The 21458-nt window shown below is 37.1% G+C and overlaps 1 protein-coding gene across 3 annotated transcripts in view; it reads left to right on the top strand.

The window, feature by feature from the left end:
* Window positions 1–21458, top strand: part of MAP4K3 (mitogen-activated protein kinase kinase kinase kinase 3) — a 186397-nt gene that overhangs the window by 80569 nt on the left and 84370 nt on the right. For all 3 annotated transcript variants that reach the window (XR_012095267.1, XM_073022934.1, XM_073022933.1), the window contains exons 3-6: window positions 457–547; window positions 14216–14280; window positions 20124–20179; window positions 20739–20786. Coding sequence is in view for 2 of the 3 variants with exons in the window: in XM_073022934.1 (XP_072879035.1) it covers window positions 457–547; window positions 14216–14280; window positions 20124–20179; window positions 20739–20786 (260 nt within the window). In the remaining variant the exon portion in view is untranslated. The remainder of the gene's footprint in view (window positions 1–456; window positions 548–14215; window positions 14281–20123; window positions 20180–20738; window positions 20787–21458) is intronic.

The following is a 21458-nucleotide window of genomic DNA, read 5'->3' as shown; positions in this document are numbered from 1 at the left end:
ATAATAATAATAATAATAATAATAATAATAGCAAATACTCGTATAAAGCATACTCTGTGCCAGGCACTGTTTTAAGCATTTTACGTGTATTGGTTCATTTAACCCTTACAACATCCCTATGAGATACGCTATTATTATTTTACTGAGGATGGAATTGGCACAGAGAAGTCAAATAGTTTACCCAAGCTTGCACAGTTTAGTGAGGAACAGAGTTAGGATTTTAATCCAGAAAGTCTGGGACCAGAGTTCATGTTTTTAATAACTGTGCTATATTTTCTCTCAAGTCAGGACTGAAATTGTCATTAAAAGTAATACCATTGACTTAATGGCTATGTTTTATTTATAACTCATTAATTATGTTATACTTATTAATAGATATAATTATTTTATTGTGTTTTGAAATGAGCATTTTGAAACTTACCTCTAAATATTCAACATGCTTGTGTTTTATTCTAGGAGAAGACTTTGCAGTTGTACAGCAAGAAATTATTATGATGAAAGACTGTAAACACCCAAATATTGTTGCTTACTTTGGAAGCTATCTCAGGTATATTGTTTGTTTCCCTTTTGAAAAGCAATAATGATTTCATCACCTAATACATGAAACAAAATAAAGTTAGTTTTAATACCATGTTTTGTAGTTTTTCTTCATGCTTTGAAAATAGGATATTTTCATACAGATGGAATTTTTACTTAGGACCTATGTTAATTCTGTAACCAATATTACAGTCGTATGACGTGGGAGTTCTAGATGTGCTTTTAGTGAAGGTGCTGGCAAGTAAAAACGTTATGGTTAGTCTTCCAGTGGTGGACTAGTGATCTAAATATGCTATTCTCTTGCCCCTTTCTTCTGGACTTAGGTCAGTGTAGAGTCAGGAGTATCTCTTCCAATTATGTGTTTATCAGAAACTTTTTTTTTTTTAGTTTGTGCTTCTGGTCTAAGAGTACTATATTACCTTGTCCCTTTCCTTCATTTTGTCCAAAGAACTAGGAACTAGGAACTCTAATGATCTCAGTAACTTATTTTTCCAGGTGCTAAAGTGAACTTAGGACTGTGAAATTAGGACTGTGAATTTCCTTCCTCTTGTTTTGGTAGCCAGACCCAAGATTATATTGCATAGACAATCACCTTAGGGTCAACTCTTGTTTCCATTCACTTCTATATGCAACTGTGAGTTGATCACTGGTGACCTAGTTGTTTTTAAGCTTCCTCCAAGGGAAGATTAGAGAATATTTTACTTTTTTTTTTTTCCTTTCTTTTTTTGGGGGGTTGGAGGGGACAGGTTCTCACTCTGTCACCCAGGCTGGAGTGCTGTGGTGTGATCATGGCTCACTGCAGCCTTGACCTCCCTAGGCTCAGGTGACCAGGTGATCCTCCCACCTCAGCTTCATGAATAGCTGGGACCACAGGTACATACCACCACGCCCAGCTTTTTTTTTTTCTTTTTTTTTTTGAGACGGAGTCTTGCTCTGTCGCTAGGCTGGAGTGCAGTGGTGTGATCTTGGCTCACTGCAACTTCCACCTCCCGGGTTCAAGTGATTCCCCTGCCTCAGCCTCCTGAGTAGCTGGGACTACAGGCGTGTGGCACCACGCCCAGCTAATTTTTTGTCTTTAGTAGGGACAGGGTTTCATTATGTTGGCCACGATGGTCTCGATCTCCTGAACTCATGATCTGCCTGCCTCGGCCTCTCATAGTGCCGGGATTACAGGCGTGAGCCACCGCACCCAGCCTCGTTTTTGTATTTTTTTATAGAGACGGGATCTCACTGTTGCCCAGGCTGGTCTCAAATTCCTGGGCTCAAATGATCCACCTGCCTCGGCCTCGCAAAGTGTTGAAATTACAGGTGTGAGCCACCCTGCCTGACCTTCCCTATGTATTAAAAAAACTCTTAAGTTTTTCTTCAGTATACTTTAGCAACATCCAACATACTGTAACTTATTGCAGGTCCCCATTTTCATGTGATCCAGGTACAAAACACTTTTTCTCTTCTCTTTTGGGCCCAACAGATAGAAAAGACTAAGGTATTCTGCCCTGTCATCTTTCCAGCTTTTGAAAAGCCAACTGGACCTGCTGTTCATGGTTGTAACCACTCTTGTACAGCTTTGATTGCCCCACCTTGTTTAAGGTGGAGGTGTGGGGGGGTTTTTTTGTTTTTGTTTGTTTGTTTTTGGGGTGTTTTTTTTTTTTTTTTTGAGACAGATTCTCACTCTGTCGCCCAGGCTGGAGTGCAGTGGCACTATCTCAGCTCACTGCAACCTTCCAGACTGGAGTGCAGTGGCGCAGTATCGGCTCACTGCAACCTCCACTTCCCGGGTTCAAGAGATTCTCCTGCCTCTGCTTCCCGAGTAGCTGGGACGATAGATAGGCGCACGCCACCATGCACAGCTACAATTTTTTTTTTTTTTTTTTTTGAGACTGAGTCTCTCTCTGTCACCCAGGCTGGATCCCAGGCTGGAGTGCAGTGGCAGGATCTAGGCTCACTGCGGGCTCCGCCTTCAGGGTTCATGCCATTCACCTGCCTCAGCCTCCCGAGTAGCTGGGACTACAGGCGCCTGCCACCCCGCCTGGCTGATTTTTCCCCACCCCCCTGCGGCGGAGTTTGTCCAGGCTGGAGTGCAGTGGTGCGATCTCAGCTCACTGCAAGCTCCACCTCCCAGGTTCACGCCATTCTTCTGCCTCAGCCTCCCAAGTAACTGGGACTACACGCGCCTGCCACCTCGCCCGGCTAATTTTTTGTATTTTTAGTAGAGATGGAGTTTCACCGTGTTAGCCAGGATGGTCTCGATCTCCTGACCTCGTGATCTGCCTGCCTTGGTAATTTTTTATTTTTAGTACAGACGGGGTTTCACCACGTTGGTCAGGCTGGTCTCGAACACCTGACCTCAGGTGATCCACCCACCTCGGCCTCCCAAAGTGCTGGGATTACGGGAGTGAGCCACCGCGCCTGGCCGAGGTGTGGGTTTTATGGAGACTTCAGGGAATTAACTAACCCTTTTCACATAGGGATAGGTACTATGCCCAGGTCAGTGGCTGTTACACATTTTGAATGGGTTCATTAACAACCATTTTAAAACTACTTATATGGTGAGTTATTCAAACAGCAACCTAACACAGATAGTTTCTCCATCAGTTTGTATGTTAGGAAGCCTACTCACCACAGGCAGTTACTGTGTAAGTTCAAAGAAATATTCCCTTAAAACCATTGAAGTTCATAATACAAATAACTAATACAATTAAATAGCACCACTTCAAAACACTTTGTTTTACTGCTATTGGTCCTAACAAAATGACCTACCTACTAGACTCAACTAGGAGAAGTATTATAAAGGTTTTTTTCCCCCAAGGGCAAGCTGGTCTTTAAATGAGCATTTTTTTCCACCAGGGACATTGATCTAAGAGTATCTCAAACATGATCTGAATCTTCCAGAATTATGGAACCATCCAAAATCTAACGTGTTATTCCAGGATAACCCTACTTATTTATATGGCACCCTTGGTATGGTAAAATGAGCATGATCTTTTTGCCAGAGACAAATCTTATCTTTGGTAGTTAAGAGGTTAAGTTCTGGAAACAGATTGTCTGGTCTGAAACTTGGTTCTATCACTTATTAATCAATTATTTAACCAGTTTGTGCCTCTGTTTCCTCATCTATAAATGGAGATGATGATAATAATATCTACATGACAGAATAGCTGTGAGTGCTTCCTGGATAACTACATGTGAAATACTAAGAACAGTGCTTAGAATATAATAAATGCTCAATAAGTATTTGCAGCTATTGCTGCTGCTGCTGCTGCTGCTACAACTACTACTACTAAACTTTCTAAAAGTATCATTATTTTAGTGTCTCATTTGATCTTTCAGCAACCTGGATAGCAGTATAACTGTGGTAGATGTTATTTCCATTTTACAAATAAGATTCTTGAGTGAATTTAACATCTAAGTTTTTTATTTTATGATTTTGCTTTATTCCAAATACAAAGAATACAAAAAGCAAAATTACCCAGAAACCAAAGTAAAACAGACAAAAGTAGGATCATTTTTTTTCAGTAAAGCTATGTTCTTTTAGTGTTGTATAATCTAATATCAAGAAACACTGATTTAAATATGTTATTTTATTCTATAACGGGTATAGCTGATCAAAGTGATATGATGGTAAATAGTCGTATAATGCAAGACAGCAATTAATTTTATCTCTCTCTTGCTCTTTTCTTCTGTAGAGATTCTTCCCATATTCCCTAGTTGAAGTTCGGTCTCAGCCAAGTTTGGAGTAGGGAATCCTAATAATTAGACTTGTAGGATGTTAGATCTGTAAGGAACTAAGAGATGTTGTCATACAGCTCACTCTTGGTTATAGATGAGAAAATGAAATGGGGGATAAATGACTTATTTAGGCTATTCAACTTTTCATTAGTGGCACTGGGATTTAAACCTGGCATTCCAGCTAGCTAGTCTGATGTCTTTTTTGGCATACCATTTTGAGATTTGGCATACCATTTCTGAGATTTAATCTCAGAGGGAACATGATTTCTTGAATTCTTTCTCATTACTGAATGACTTTACAAAGGAGGTCAGGAGATCGAGACCATCCTGACTAACACGGTGAAACCCCGTCTCTACTAAAAAAAAAAAAATACAAAAATTAGCCGGGCGCGGTGGCGGGCGTCTGTAGTCCCAGCCACACAGGAGGCTGAGGCAGGAGAATGGCGTGAACCCGGGAGGCGGAGCTTGCAGTGAGTGGAGATTGCGCCACCGCACTCCAGCCTGGGCGACAGAGCGAGACTCCGTCTCAAAAAAAAAAAAAAAAAAAACAAAAAACAAAGGAGGATCTTGTTTGAACTTGATACAAACCCCGTAAAATATATACTGTTCATTGCAACATTCTTCCTTCTATTTGTTGCTATTACAACCTAGATAACAAATTTAGACAAAAAGTCGAGGAAACTGAGCAAATGTAGTTTGACCATTGGTAAATTTCCCTCTCAGAGAATCAGACTTAACGTATGAATTATCTTGATAGATGACTGGCATATAAGTAAGTTTCAGAATCCCATTTTATATCAGGGTAGCTGTGCTTGCTTCTGAAGAAATACTGAAACTGAGCTCCTATAAAGCAGAATACCTGGCATTCTTCTTAACAAGGCCTTTCCTACTCCACTGTTCAATATCATTAATATACTGTACAATAAAAACTCAATAGACAAAGCTTTAATATTTAAAAAATTTAGTCCTTGTTTGGTATGTATTTGTATCTGAATATCTATGTTTGTGTATTTATTATCTGAGATCAGAAGTTCGAGATTAGCCTGGCCAACATGGCAAAACTCCCATCTCTACTAAACATACTAGAACATAAAGCAACAGGATTAAATCATCATAGACTTATTCTTTACAATTCTTTTGGAGCCTAACTATTACTTTTTTAATTTTTTTTATTTTTATTTTTTGAGACGGAGTCTTGCTGTGTTGCCCAGGCTGGAGTGCAGTGGCGCGATCTCGGCTCACTGCAAGCTCTGCCTCCAGGGTTTACGCCTCCGCCTAAGCCTCCCAAGTAGCTGGGACTACAGGCGCCCGCCACCACGCCCGGCTAATATTTTGTGTTTTTAGTAGAGACGGGGTTTCACCATTCACAGGATGGTCTCGATCTCCTGACCTCGTGATCCGCCCGCCTCGGCCTCCCAAAGTGCTGGGATTACAGGCGTGAGCCACCGTGCCAGGCCTAACTATTACTTCTTTCAAACTAAAGATGAGTTTAAATTAATTTCAGATTCCTTCTAAGCATTCCTTAGCCCAGCATATCATTTAAGAATAAGTTAAGAAAATGCAGACATTCCTCTCAAGCTTGAACCAATAAAAGCTTAGGGGGAAAAACAATAAATGCTCCTTTATTTTTTTTTGAGACAAGAGTCTGGCTCTGTTGCCCAGGCTGCAGTGCAGTGGCATGATCTCGGCTCACTGCTACCCCCGCCTCCCAAGTTCTGGAGATTCTTCTGCCTCAGCCTCCCTAGTAGCTGGGATTACAGGCGCGTGCCACCACGCCCTAATTTTTGTATTCTTAGTAGAGACGGGGTTTCACCATATTGGCCAGGCTGGTCTCGAACTCCTAACCTCGTGATCTGCGTGCATCAGCCTCCCATAGTTCTGGGATTACAGGTGTGAACCACCGTGCCTGTCCAACAAATGCTTCTTAATAAGCCAGTAGAAGATTTGATCCATACAGTAAAAACTATCTAGAATAGATATTTTAAACCTTTGGACTGGGTGTGGTGTTTCACACCTGTAATCCCAGCAATTTGGGAGGCTGAGGCAGGTAGATCATCTGAGGTCAGGAGTTTGAGATTAGCCTGGCCAACATGGCAAAACTCCCATCTCTACTAAAAAAAAAAAAAAGGAAAGAAATTAGCTAGGCATGGTGGCACATGCCTGTAGTCCCAGCTACTAGGGAGGCTGAGGCAGGAGAATCGCTTGAACCCGGGAGGCAGAGGTTGCAGTGAGCCAAGATCGCTCCACTGCACTCCAGCCTGGGTGGCAGAGCGAGACTCTGTCTCAAAAATAAAATAAAATAAATAAACCTTTGAAGTACAGAGTACTAGTTTAGATGAGCATTCTTTACCTCAATAACAACTTAAATATGTAAATCACCACCATTTACAAAGTGTTTATACATTATTTCTTAGCATGTAGAGTGCAGTGTTGATTTTCACAGATATAAAGATATCTAAAACCTAATCCTTTAAGGAGCTTATAATCTAACAGGAGAAGTAGGCATGAGCAAATAATCGTAACATAATATGCTAGATGCAGTAATAATTTAGAAGTAAGGCACAGAAGTGCTAAGGATGATAGACTGTCTGATTTTTGTCAAAGTAGGGGAATCAGAGAAAGCTCTGTGAATGATGTAATTGCCAAATACTGGGTGTTAAAAGATTGATAGATATTTATGTGTATAGAAAATTGGAATTTTTGGCGAAGGGAACACATGCATGAAAAACTATGACATATTCAGGAGACAGCTACTGGTCTCACATTAGAGCCTAAGAGGGAAAAGGGGGTACATACTTCTCAGTATGTGCAGGGATTGGTTCCAGAACCCCAGTGGATACCAAAACCCATGAATGCTGAAGTCCCTCATATGAAGTGGCATAGCTGTGCACATCTTTCAATTTAAAATTATCTCTAGGTGACATATGGTACCTAACACAGTGTAAATGCTACGTAAATAGTGTAATTATTAATTTGTGTTATTTTTATTGTTGTGTTATTTTTATGTTTTCCCCTCTGAAAATTTTCAGTCTCCGGTTAGGTGAACCTGCGATTGGTTGAACCCCACAGGTGCTGGACCAGTGGCCTCCAGAGGGCCGAGTGTAGTTGGAGTAGATAAGGTTGTGGAGATATAGGCAAAAAGGAGTCTTTTATGCCTTAATTAGGACCTATAGGGACTGAGCATACTGGCTGAAAGATTTTAACAGAGTTAGTATATTCTATGGAGGATGGACCTAGGGTGGAGGGGATTAAAACAGGCAATTTAAACTAATTACAGTGTATTTATCTCAGTAATCCTGGAAAGAGATGTTGGTCTCTTGAGTTATATACAACTGGGGAAAATTTTTTTTTCTAGAGCCAAAGACAGTGCTGAGAAGGGAAGCAATTGGATCTTAACTTGAAATATATTTGTGAATGTCTTTTTGAATACTTAGAATATGAGAATAAAGATTACAGTTAAGTCACTTTATACCCAGCTACTCTTGCTTTTAAAACAGGGAACTTTCTAATTTAGGAATGAATATTCTAGTTTTACAAAAAGCTGCAGATAGTACAGAGTTCTCTGTATTTCCTTCCCTCAGCTTTCTCTGATGTTTACATCTTACGCAACCATGGCACACTTTTCACAACTACGATATTAACATTGGTGTGATACTATTAGCTAAACTCAGTATACTTACTCGGATTTTATCAGTTTTCTGTTAATGTCATTCTCTTTTCTGTCTTTGAGAGGAATTAGGAATATATCTTGAAGTTGATGTTAATTTGTTATTCGTTTAAGCCAGGGTTTCTCACCTTCGGCACTATCAACACTTGAGGCCAAATACTTTTTTTGTTGTGGGAAGTGGTCCTGTGCATTGTAGGATAGTAGTTAGTATTAGTACCCCTTTCCTCTGTTAGTTACCAGTAGCACCCCCTCCCCCAGTTGTGACAACCAAAAACGTATCCAGGCTTTTTCAAATGTTCCTTGGGGGACAGAATCACTCCCAGTTAAGAACCACTGCTCTAAGCAAAAAAAACTTTGGTGGAGTTAGATACCTTCCTTTACCAGTATTGCTAGGATGTTTTCCACAGATCTTTAGTTCTGAGGGATACAAATATGTGTTTTGTAAAAAAAAATGGGTGTATTGAAAAAATAATTTGGGTAAATAGTAAACTAAACAGAATTAGAAGTTTTATTTCTTCTTTTTCATTCTCCTCCATCTCTTCCCCCTCTCAACTTGCCCCATCCCCCTTCCGCTCTTTTTTCCCTTCCTCCACCTCTTCCCATTACTTTATCTTCTTTCTGGTACCCTTCGTTCTTCCATTTTATGGAAAAGACTGTGGTATTTTAAAAAACTGATTTAACTATACAGTGGTTTCTTTCTGGAAGCATATTTCACGTAGGATTGATGTTCAGTGGCTCACACTTTGGAAGTGTAATTATAGAGAAATAGATCAGCCTGTATCCCCCAGGTACAGCATCCTTACCTCTCATTATTAAAGGGAAAGGAGATGGTATACATTTGGAATGCAATAATTTTTGCTTATTAGTAATTTTTAAATGAACCAAAAAAGTTTAAATTTTCTTCACATTAAATAAATTATTCTATATTAAAACATTAGCAGTTATTAAACTTTCTGTTTTTCTCATTGATGATTAAGGTTGAATTATTTTGCTGAATATAGTGGAATAGCCATTGCTTTGGTCAGTAAGACAATAACTCAGATATAGTACAGGAATCAGGGGACTGCAGTGTAGAGATAGCTACCCATCCTCTCCCAGGGAGGATGACTTGGTGTGCCAACTTCAGGCAGATATTCGAGAGTTGCTGATTCTCAGTGGTCTTGGTCACATTTTATTTTGCTTTTCAAGTTATGCTATATTTGAGAAAAATTCATAAATATACTTAGTTTGGTTAGTTTTAAGTCTGTGATGTGTTACAAAATGTGGGAAGATTAAAAAGTGTGTTTTAGGAATTATAAGAATTTCAGAACCATAAAATATCTATCAGAATTTTGTTCCCTATATGCTCTGGTAGACATCAAAATAGTTAACTTTTCCCCCTCTACTTATTTTTCTGTTTCTTGTAAGATAGATAATTTTACAAAATGAGAAAACAGAATTCTGAGGATTTGTTGAGTCAGGACATAAATACTGATACATTTAACATTTACCTCAGTGGTTAATTTTATTTCAGTTCAGATACCTAGGGACAAAGATTTTATAATTGACCTGCATAAAATGGGCTGCTTGACTCAAGTCCTTTCCTGTTAGGCATATGGCTTGGTGAATGACCAAAAGCAAATGTAGATTTATCATTATAAGAAAGGTGTTCATGGGACAGATGAAAGTCATTTCTGTAATAGACTATGACTACTCAAGCTTTTTTGATAATACTAGACTTTAACTAAATAGAATATTATAAAAGTAAAGTATTTTAGGCATCTTAAAAAGTATTACTATATAGTCCTGATTTTTTTTTTCTGTATATAAACTAGAAAGTCATTTTACATAGGATGAATAGAAAATTGTATAGGTAAGCAAAGGGAGAAAAGAGAATAGACCAACTTCAAGTAGAAGGTAGTGTCATATTGAAATATGTAAAAACCAAGAACTCATTTCCTGCATTCATTTTCTCTAGTAAGGAAAATTCTTTTCAAACTGGAAGGGGTAGGAAAAACACTATTAAGATGGAATTGAAACACAAGATGGTGAGTAGATAATTATAAAGCAGCTAGACACCTTAAATTTTTAGACACTTTTAGATTTATGTAAATTATATCTCATATTGAAAATTCAGCAAATATGATGGTAGTCCATTAGCAGTGAGTATTGACAAACAGAAGAGGTATCAGAGATTAGAGATCAACAATGAACAGTTTGTAAATGAGGGGAAGAGTTGGTTTCTAGAAAGTACAGACTATTAAAGTTGATATCACTCGTCATTCACTGCAAAGCTCTGGGATAAATTATTAATCAGATAATTAGTGACCACTTATAAGAAAGAAGTTGTGATTAACATGACTTTATTTATTTATTTATTTATACTTTCACTGAGTTCCAGGAGCAATTTAAGATGACTTAAACATCTTTAAGTTAATTTACAAGATAATTTAAGTTACACTACACTACACTACAAGTTAATTTAAGTTACACTACACTTAAATGAAGATGACTTGTACACTACAAGATAAATTATAACAAAGGGAGTAGAAAACAGCTTACATTTATTGTGCTGTATTCCAGGTCCTTCACTAAGCAGTTTACATGTTATTTTATTAATCCTAAGCAGACCCCAAAACAATCATTCAACCTGTTTTTTGTAAGCTGTGTAAAGTCCTAGTTGCCTGCATCTTAAGAACTCTAGGCTGTCATTTAGCCTGAAAGATTCACTTGTGGCAGATGTGAAGATATTTTAGAGCTATGATTAGTCATAGAACCCCTTTATTTTATACTCTTAAAAATTGCTTAGTACCCCAAGAGAGCTTATGTTTTATATGAATTATATCTATTGATATTTACCGTATTAGAAATTAAAGCTGAGACATTTTTAAAACTCGAGAATACAACATAAGCTCGTATTCCAGTAACTGTCAGGGATGACATCATTTTCACACTTCATGTAGTCTCTGGAAAACTCCACTATGCTCTCATGAGAGAAAGAGAATGTAAAGAGCAAATAATTTCTTAGTGTTAAAATGTGAAAATGGTTTTGACCTTGGTGGCCCCCTGAAAATGTCTCAGGGACTCTCATGGGACCCCCAGATCACACTTTGAGAACCACTCTTCTGGAGGAAGGATTCAACTAACCTAGAGAGATCAGGCTATGGAATCCTGCATTCTAGATATATCCAAATTGGAGCCTAAGCAGCATTCCAAATATTGTTGACTTGCCAGAGTCTTTATACCTCAGGCAGAGGCAGAGAAATGCCAAATGGTAATTCTAAGTAATCTACATAGAGTGTCATTCATGTTTTAAAAATATTTGTAATATTATTTAAGCTCATTAGTAAACCCAGTAGTACAGATTAAAATAGTTTATAAGCCAAGTTCTTCCAGTTGCTACCTCTGGAGGGTAGACTCCTGATTTAGGTTCTTTCAGATGCTAACCAACTGCTTCTGGATTGTGGGGGTTGGGAGCAGGAGTGGAGAGGTATATTTCCGATTAGGATTCTTTAAAAAATTAGCTCACTGCCCCAAGGGTGTGAATTAAACCTAATGCAATGTGTGTTATGCTTTCTTTGCTGAACCAATTTAAAGTGTTATGCTGGGAAAGCTAATAAGACACCTGTCAGAAACAAAGGGATATGAATCAAAACTACTAATTTTTTTTTTAAGGATAGGATTTAACTAATAAGAAAAAAGTCCTGTGCTTAGTTTCATTGAACCAGGTAGACAGATATGAAACTGGAGAGAGAACTGGTCTGCCTTTTGTTTTATAAAGATCCAGAGGTTTTGGCTAACTACAGACACTAAGCTAGCAGCTTAGTGTAGTTGCTGAGAAGTTAACAATAGCTTTCAGCTAAGTTAATAGAAATACAGTGATCAAATAAAGGAGACAGTGGTTACATTCTCGGGGGGATTAGAAAGACCACACGTCTGCCAGTCTCAGACATCCATTCTGAAAGTTCTTAATACCAGGCCACTGGGCAGCTGGTGCATATTTATGTAAGTTATATCTATTGGTATTTACCATATTAGAAATTAAAACACATTTTTATATCAGCTATATGCTTCAATTTCATTGTTATGTGGACCACCTGTGAATTGCAGATCCTGGATGGCTTCAGTTTTATTTTGGGCTTTACTCTCTTTAGCATTACCTTCTAGAACCATGACACCTTGCTACTTCATACTCTTAAGTTCATTGACCTTTGCACTCTGATAGCTTGTGCTCTCTTTTTGTTTGCTGCCTTGTCCACTGCAGTCAAGTCAGCTCACCTCTTAGGTCTGGCTAATTCCACTACTGTCAACCATATGTGACCTATGGCTGATAGAAGCATCTCAGCTTTTTTTTTTTTTTTTTTAAGATTCAGATGTTGATCTGTCATCCAGGCTGGAGTGTGGTGGCACTATCATAGCTCACTATAACTTTGAACTCCTGGGCTCAAATAATGCCCCCCCTCCCCCGCCCCTGCCTCAGCTTCCGGAGTAGGTGGGACTACAGGTATGCACCACTTCTCCTGGCTAAGTTTTTTTGTTTGTTTTTTAAGAAATGAGAGTCTCACTGTGTTGCCCAGGCTGGTCCCAAACTGTTGACCTCAAGAAATCCTCTTCCCTCAGCCTCCTGAGTTACTGGGATTACAGGTGTGAGCCACTGGGCCCGGCTCAGCATCCCTACTTTTTAATGTATTGTTCATGTAACACTCAGAATTTTAGTACTTGATTTTGATGCCACATTTTAAGAGAGACAAGGACCGACTAGAGATTATCTACAGGAAGGTAACTAAACTGAAAAGTTTGTAAACAAAGGATTGTTTCACAGTGTGACCCAGCCTATTCTAGGTTTATTTCCTGCTGCTGTCCCTTCAGGCAGTCTTTCTTCAGCTCACACTAAATCACCCACAGTCTGCCACATGTGCATTTCTTTCAAGTTTTCATTCTTTTACACAGGTCCCTTCCTGTCTCTCCCTGGCAAATTTCTACTTTAATTTCAAGACTTAATTCAAATGTTTTCTCCTCCCTAAAACTTTCCATTCATTTTCCTAGGTATTTTCATCTCTGGGTTCCCACAGTACTTTATACATGCCTGGATTATGCATTAATCAAATTATGATCTAACCCAAGTCAGCAGACTTTCTACATAAAGGGATACATAGTAAATATTTTAGGCTTCTTGGGCTTACATGGTCTCTGTCACGACTACGCAGCTCTTCTAGCGCGAAAGCAGCCATAGACAGTATAGAAATAAATGAGTACGACTATGTTCCAGTGAAAATTTATTTGTTGGCACTAAAATTTGAATTTCGTGTAATCATCATGTGTCAAGAAATATTATTTTTATTATTTTCTCAACCATTTTATTTATTAATTTTAGTTACAAGTAACAGAACCATTCCCAACCGTTTTAAAGTAGGAAAACGATTCATAGTTGCAGAGGTGTATAAAATCAGGCAGCAGGCTAGATTTGGTTCACTAGCCATATTTTCCTGACCTCAATCTAATTCGATATGTTTATTCTTTCAGTCACTCATGCATTCATTCATTTATGGAACAGATATTTACTTGCTGGATATTCTTCTAGACACTGAGAAGGCAGTGGTGAGAGAGACAGACATATATTTAGGTAGAATCTTTCTTCTGCATTAGAGCTTGCTGAGTTCAGAGATTTTCTATCCCATCTCTGTACCACAAATAGTACATTTCCTGGTACATTTTAAGAGATTAAGTAATGAATGACTGAAGAAAGGAATAAGCTATATAAATCACTGCTGATTATTTCTCCTATGACTATATGGTTACAACAGCTTATAATTTGAGAATGAGAGAGAAGTGCTATCTAAAGAGAAGTGAGTGAAAAATTTTAAGAGTGTTTTGGAAAAATCATTGTTGAATCTAAATATGAAGGTAACATTTATATTTTGTCTGTTTTGTTGATGAGAGTGCTATCAAAGTAGTATACTTTGAGATTTATTGCCATTTGTCCGTGAAGAATCTGGGTAAATGTATAAACTGTTGGGGAGGAGAAGTTTTTAACTAAAGGGAAATATTTTCATTATTTGGATGTGCCTGATGACAACTTTGTATCCAACAAATGAGATATTATAAGTTTAAAACCTCAGGTTGGATTATAGTAATACATTATATTAAGTAATTCATATACTCATAAAGATTAATTAGTTATTTTAAAGATAACACATTGCATTTGTTTTTCAGTGTTATAGCTTACAACCTTAAAATACTTGTTACCTCACACAGACAGTTTTAATCATGAAAATATGATACATGTTTCTTTTCTCTTCATAGGCGAGATAAGCTTTGGATTTGCATGGAGTTTTGTGGAGGTGGTTCTTTACAGGATATTTATCACGGTAAGACCAAAGTTGTATTTTTATAGGGATTAGGTTGAATTTCTTAAAATACAGCTATTTACTATATTAAAACATCAACATTATCTTAAGGAAAGCAAACTGTGTTTTATCATTATATTGTTTGGATATATAAAGGTATTTTAGATATATATGGAAGAAAGGAGGAATCTTTACTGTAATTTACAAGTTGGAAAATTAAATGCATTTGAATTATTTGCTAATTCTGAAGAGGCATATTGTAGTTATTTCAAAAATTTAAACTCAGACCTGTAAAAATGCAAGGGCTTTGCTGGTTAATGCTAAGCCGGTAAAATATCCAGTGTATACATGAGTAGTGATAATAGAAAGATTTATTTTGTTCTCATGTATTCAAGAAATATCAATTAAATGTTTATTCTCTTAGATACTGCCAGATTCTGAGGAATTAAAAAATGATTAAAACATTTTTCACTGGGAATTCAAGGAGTATATAAGAGAGATTTGTAAAGTAAAATAAACAGCCTTTTCTTTTTCTTCCTTTTCTGTTTCTATTGATGGATTATTGTCACAAACTGCAGATTAGGCTTTTGATTAATGTAAAATAAAATCCTGTCTATTTTCTGAAGAAATATTTTGGACCTTTTTTCTCATTTTGTCATAGAATTCAGGCTCTTGTTTTCTAGTGTGGGACCACTTAAGTAATTTGAGGGGCAAATTGCACTAAAGCAGACATGTAAGACTATTTGGGCCAGAATTTTACTGTTTCTATTTTACTTAATTTCACTTTGTCTTCTTGGCATAGGTTTTCCTTAACCTAAATATTGACATAATAGTATTTTACTGGGCTGCTAATTACAGTTGAAATAGGAAAAAGAAAATGGTGGATTTTCTGGAATCATTTTAGAAAGCTTAATAAAGAAAATGAGCTATTTACATTGGTCTTTAAAAGATAGGTAAACTGGGTAGAAAAAAGACAAGGGCCAGGTGCAGTGACTCATGCCCTTAATTCCAGCACTTTGGGAGGCTGAGTCGGGTAGATCACCTGAGGTCAGGAGTTCAAGACCAGCCTGGCCAACATGGTGAAACCCCGTTTCTACAAAAATACAAAAATTAGCTGGGCATGACGGCGAGTACCTGTATTTCCAGCTACTTGGGAAGCCGCGGTGGGAGAATTGCTTGAACCTGGGAGGCAGAGGTTGCCGTGAGCCGAGATCACACCATTGGATTGCAGCCTGGGCAACAAATGAGACTCTGTCTCAAAGTAGTAATAATAATAATAATAAGACAAAGAAGTGCATTTTCAGAGATAAAGCGTTGGTACAGTGACATGAAGGCCTGACTCATATGTCATCACTCCTGTCGGTGTGAGCGTGGGGTCGGATAGGGAGAGCCTGAAGACCAGGTGAAGGAGTATGAGAACATTTCTGCTTTATGAAAAGTTACTTTTTAAGGATACTTTTGATTAAGTATAGTTGTTCTTTAATGAATATTTGAGAAACTTTTCTTTATTTGTGTCATTTTGATTTCAAAGATTCAGTGAAAATGAAGAGATATTTGGCATTATTTTATATTACAAAACAAATAGTATTTCTAGAAGCTTGTGATTTCTATGTTAGAAAATCAAATGGCTATTCCCCTGCCTTTTTTTTTTGGTTGGAATTTGGGTGAATTTCTCTACTATTGATTCCTTTCCTAATTGGCTTAATTTCCCTTTTCCTGAAGTTTTGTGTTTTTGTTTGTTTGTTTGTTTGTTTTTTAAGCAGAGTCTTGCTCTGTCTCCCAGGCTGGAGTGCAGTGGCGTGATCTCGGCTCGCTGCAGCCTCCACCGCCCGGGTTCAAGCGATTCTTCTGCCTCAGCCTCCCGAGTAGCTGGGACTACAGGCGCCCGCCACCACGCCGGCTAATTTTTGTATTTTTAGTAGAGATGGAGTTTCACCATATTGGCCAGGCTGGTCTCGAACTCTTGACCTTGTGATCTGCCCGCCTCAGCCTCCCGAAGTGCTAGGATTACAGGCATGAGCCACCATGCCCGGCCTCCTGAAGTTTTTTCAGCAATATTTTAGTGGTAAACTTCCTCAGTGTTTGACCCTCACTATTTGTTGATCATTTAAGTGGGTATAGATAGGCATTTTCTAGGTTGACAGGTACTTTCTTTCAGCATTTTGAAGAAGGTAGGCCATTGTCTTTTAGATTCTATAGTTATTAGAACCTTCTGTCAGTCTAATTATTGATCCTTTGCAGGTAATCTGTTCTTATCTCTAATTGCTTTTAGTCTTTTTCTCTTAATTTCTGGTGTTTCTAGTGCCTAAGAATGGGTTTATTTTTACTTTTTCTGCTTAGGACTTAACAGGCTTCCCTCAGTTTTGCTCTTTTATCATATCTGGACAATTATCAATTGTTATCTCTTCAAATATTTTCTCCCCCAATCTGCAATCTCTCCTTTAAAATCTTAGTTAGATGTACATTAGATCTTCATGTCTCTTCAACTCAATTTCCTATTTACCACTTTTTTGTCCTTCAGGAGAGCACTAGAGATACTCATATCGATCTTCCAGTTCACTGATTTTATAGCTGTATTAGAACATCCATTAGATTTTATTTTTGGTTACCATATATTTTCATGTCTAGAAATTATTTAGTTCTATTTTACATCTCCCTCCATTATTTTTTCCTGTGTCTTGTTCTTACAGTTTTCATTCCTACTTTTACATCTTTAGTTTTTAAGGCATACCTTTTTTTAGTCATTCTCAGATTGTTTAGTGATTTCATCGCATATGATTGGTCTTAAGTGTCTGATTTTGCTTTCTTCATTAAGAAGCAAGACCAGTTTGGTTATAGAAATAGGTTGTCATGATTCTTACCATTCCATTTTAACCTAACTGGTACAAGTAACAAAGTAATGTGAATTCGTCAATACTGATTTATTTATACTGGTCAGCAACTGGGTCAGTGGAAAAAAATGGCAGTTTTCAGGTACCCTTGGAGGTTCTCATACATGAATACTGGGGATTCATATGCATATACAAAACCCCAAATCCTATCTTTCTGTGTGTTCACTCTTTTGGCTGCACCCAGTTTTTCACCAGATAACCTTTTCATGGCGATGCGTAATACTTTTTGGCTAGTCTATAGTGTTGTATACTTGCACGGTCATATAGGACATGTACCTCCATTTATGTGTCTCTCTCTTCTGCCTCAGTTTTATCACATTATCATTATATAGAGAGAATAAGTTATTTGATGAAGGGAATAATTTATTTGATGAAGGGAAAGTTACTTTAATAACCCTAGTGCTTGTAAGGTTTCCCCTTTAACTTTTGTTTACTTTTACTTTGAAGAACTAACAGTAGAACCTTTTATTGTTCCAACATAGTGGGATTTTTTTTCTATTTTCCATTGAGCTTTTTGTGTTTGTTTATTTAATATTGTTCTTTAACAACTTTCCATAACCCATTATATCTTTATGGTTAATTATTTTCTCACTTATTGTATAATTTTGGATTTTGAGATCATCGTTAGTGAGGTTTTTCGGTGGAATTCTGTGTGGCATTTGAAGGTGTGTCCTTCCAGAGTTTTGTTTTTTGTTTTGGGGTTTTGTTTTTTTTTTTTTTTTTCTGGGATCCTTGTGACCTCATTGTTTCCAATATATATTTGAACGCTCAACCTGAGTAAGGAAGCCTATGGTGGCAAATTCTAAGAGGAGGCATTTTTCCTCCATCCCTATGAGAGCCAGAATCCCTAGTTATCTTCTGTACTTGTCTACACCTTTAATGAGGATGTAGCCCTCTGAGGGTTCTAGTTGTATATGGGTGTTTGTTTTAGCTCTTCTGCAGACCTAGATCCTTGTCTTCTGTACCGTGTAAAGGATAATGCTAAAGCCCTAGCTTACCAAGATTGACCCTTCCCATAAGAGACAGCTAGAATATTCTTTCACAGTTTCACCTTCTATTTTTCATTTCAGTTTTTGTTTTTGTCTCTTGGGAAGGTATCTTACTATTTGTAAACTAAGCTAGTAATTGAAAAGGTTATTTCTGAAAAAAAAAATTGCCTTTCACTTCTAAGTGTTATTTTCAGGGTTTTCAGATTATCTTATTTATCGTTTTAGAGAAACAGAAATCTCAAGGAGGTGTGTCTTCCTGAATGTGTGTGGGCTTGGAAGCCACAGAAATAAGTTATATGGTTTATCCGTAGACATTTAAACCCAACCTTGTCCTTAAAATAATCTTAAGTGGAATAGATTTCTCTCTTTCATAATTGTGAAATACTGCAAGTAGTCCAAACTAAACATGTTTACAAATCTGTTAAGTTTTTGTGAATATGAGTTTACTATCTAGCCAAGGTTTCTATCTTTGGAATTTAATTCAATTTCTAGGATAGTCTCTCCCACTTAATGTATTTCTTTATTCTAAAGTGATTTAATAGTGAAAAAGAAAACTATTTTATAGTGTACAGATGCTCTGTTTGTGCTGCTATACCAAAATGCCTGAGACTGATTAATTTATAAACAACAGAAATTTATTTCTCACAGCTCTGGAGGCTGGGAAGTGCGAGATCAAGGTGCCAACAGGTTTGATACCAGGCAAAGACCCATTTCTCATAGAGTGCACACAGTGTCCTCACATGGCAGAAGAGATGGAAGGGCAAAAGAGAGTGGACACTGCTTGAAGTCTCTTTTATTAAGAGTCTTAATCTCATTCACAAGGGAGGCGCACTCGTGACCTAATCTCCTCCTCAAAGTCCTGCCTCTTTGAGATTCGGTTTCAGCATGAGTTCTGGAGGGACTTAGCAGATGCACACACAGGAAATGTTATTTATAAGATTAAGACCTGTATATTGATGTAAAGAGGTTCATCATAAGTGAAAAGAGTAGGTTTCAGAATTGTATGTTGTAATATGATTCCACTTATGTGTTTCTGAGATACATATAGTTTATAAAATGTCTGTTTAAGATCATCTGGTAGATTATAGACCAAACTATTGGTATTGCTTACTGTTGAGTAACATTTTGGATAAAGAAGAGACTTTTAATTTCCTAACTTTTCTATTGATTGGAACTTTTTAGAGTGAACATATGTTAATTTTATAGCTATCTGACTAGTATTTTTATAAAAATTATTGATTTAAAACTAGTCATAATACATGTTCTACATCAGTTGAAAAACTTTAATAAAAACTAGCTAAACTTGTTGGACATCTTTTCTTTTGATGTTTTAAGAGATTATATTGATGAATGAGATATAAAAATGAGAATATAATTAATTTCAGTGACTACTTCATTCATTCATTCCATAAATATTTATTGGGCTGCTTTTCTATGCCAGGCACTGTTCTGCACACTAGAGATACAACGATGAGCAAGTCAGATTTTTAAAAAGCAAAAACTTGGCTGGGCACAGTGGCTCACACCTGTAATTCCAGCACTTCAGGAGGCTAAGGCGGGAAGATTGCTTGAGCCCAGAAATTCAAGACCAGCTTGGGCGAGATAATGAGACCCCCATCTCTGCAAAAAATAAAAAATAAACTAGCCAGGTGTGGTGGCGCGCACCTGTGCTCCCAGCCACTCAGGAGGCTGAGGTGGGAGGATCTCTTGAGCCCAGGAGGTCGAGGCTGCAGTGAGCTGTGATCGCACCACTACGCTCCAGCCTGGGCAACATAATGAGACCCTGTCTCAAAAAAAAAAAAAAAAAAAGCGAAAACTGGAGCCAAGCACAGTAAGACAGTAATTCAGGCCTGTAGTCCTAGCTTACATTTCAGTAGAATTGTTTAGGTATATTAAGTCTGTTGCTTAAACTTGCAAAACTTTATTATATATTGAAAAACATGCATTGACTAATTTTATGAGTATTAACTTTCTTCTTTTGCAGTAACTGGACCTCTGTCAGAACTGCAAATTGCATATGTTAGCAGAGAAACACTGCAGGTAAATCAAGTGCTAATTCAGAAATAACATTTTTCATTAAACTAAGTCTTTACTTATTGTGCATTACCTGTTCAGCAAAGTAAGAACTAAATATTTTAGTTTGGTAAACTCTTAAAATGAGTTTTAATACTTTTGAAAATTGTGCAGTGAACTCAAATTATATTTCCCAATAAACACTTTAAAGCCTGAATGTGATGGTATAACCTAAAATTTGAGCACTATGGATCTGTTATTGTATATTTTCCTCTTAGTACCAAAGAAAGGCTTGAAAATTAAGCACTATCATGGGAATTCAAACACTCTGATACTAATTAGGTATATACTTTTTAAAAGTTATTTCAAACTGTTTGCAGAATTTACTGAAAATTTTCTTGGAAAAATTAGTCATTTTCTTGATCTTTTTTTAAAGATATCTCACTAAAATATGTTAATGATTACTACTAGATCTCCTGTAAAGATTAAATAAAATACACTGAATACTACCCATTTGATCACATAAAATCCCAAAGTGTGCTCTGTGATAAAATCTTGTTTATTTTTCTGTTTTTTGAAACTCCAGGGATTATATTATCTTCACAGTAAAGGAAAAATGCACAGAGATATAAAGGTATACATTATATTTTTAACATAATCTCTCTTCATTTTTAAATACTCTGATCAGATTGTCTTGGGCAAAATTGTTTTATTTGATAAATTTATCTGAAATATGTTACCATAATAAAAATGAGTGATACTTTTAATAGTTTAATTTTTTATGGTAGCTTTATTGAGGTACAATTAGCATACCATGAAATTCACCCTTTTAAAGTATATCATTCAGTAGAGTAATGTTTTAATAACTCATGTTAGCTTCTTTGTAGTTATTAGTAAAATGCAGAGTAAGTTTATAGCTTTCATCAAGTTACAGTTTTTAGTAAGTTTCATGCTTTGACTATTTCAGTGAGCTTTTGCAGTCTTAAGTCTAAGTCTTAGTCGTGCATCAAAATGGATAAATTGACCTTTGACATTTTCTCATAGTCTTTTTTTCTTTTTCTTTCTTTTTCTTTTTTTTTTTTTTTTTTTTTTTTTTTGAGATAGATTCTCACTCTGTTGCCCAGGCTAGAGTGCAGTGGCGCGATGTTGGCTCACTGCAACCTCCCCCTCCCGGGTTCAAGTGATTCTCCTGCCTCAGCCTCCCGAGTGGCTGGGATTACAGCCACCTGCTACCATGCTTGGCTAATTTTCATATTTTTAGTAAAGACAAGATTTCACCATGTTGGCCAGGCTGGTCTCAATCTCC

This window comes from Chlorocebus sabaeus, chromosome 14 (assembly GCF_047675955.1).
Source record: "Chlorocebus sabaeus isolate Y175 chromosome 14, mChlSab1.0.hap1, whole genome shotgun sequence".
NCBI classification, from domain to species: Eukaryota; Metazoa; Chordata; class Mammalia; order Primates; family Cercopithecidae; genus Chlorocebus; species Chlorocebus sabaeus.
This window is presented reverse-complemented; position numbering and strand designations above follow the sequence as displayed.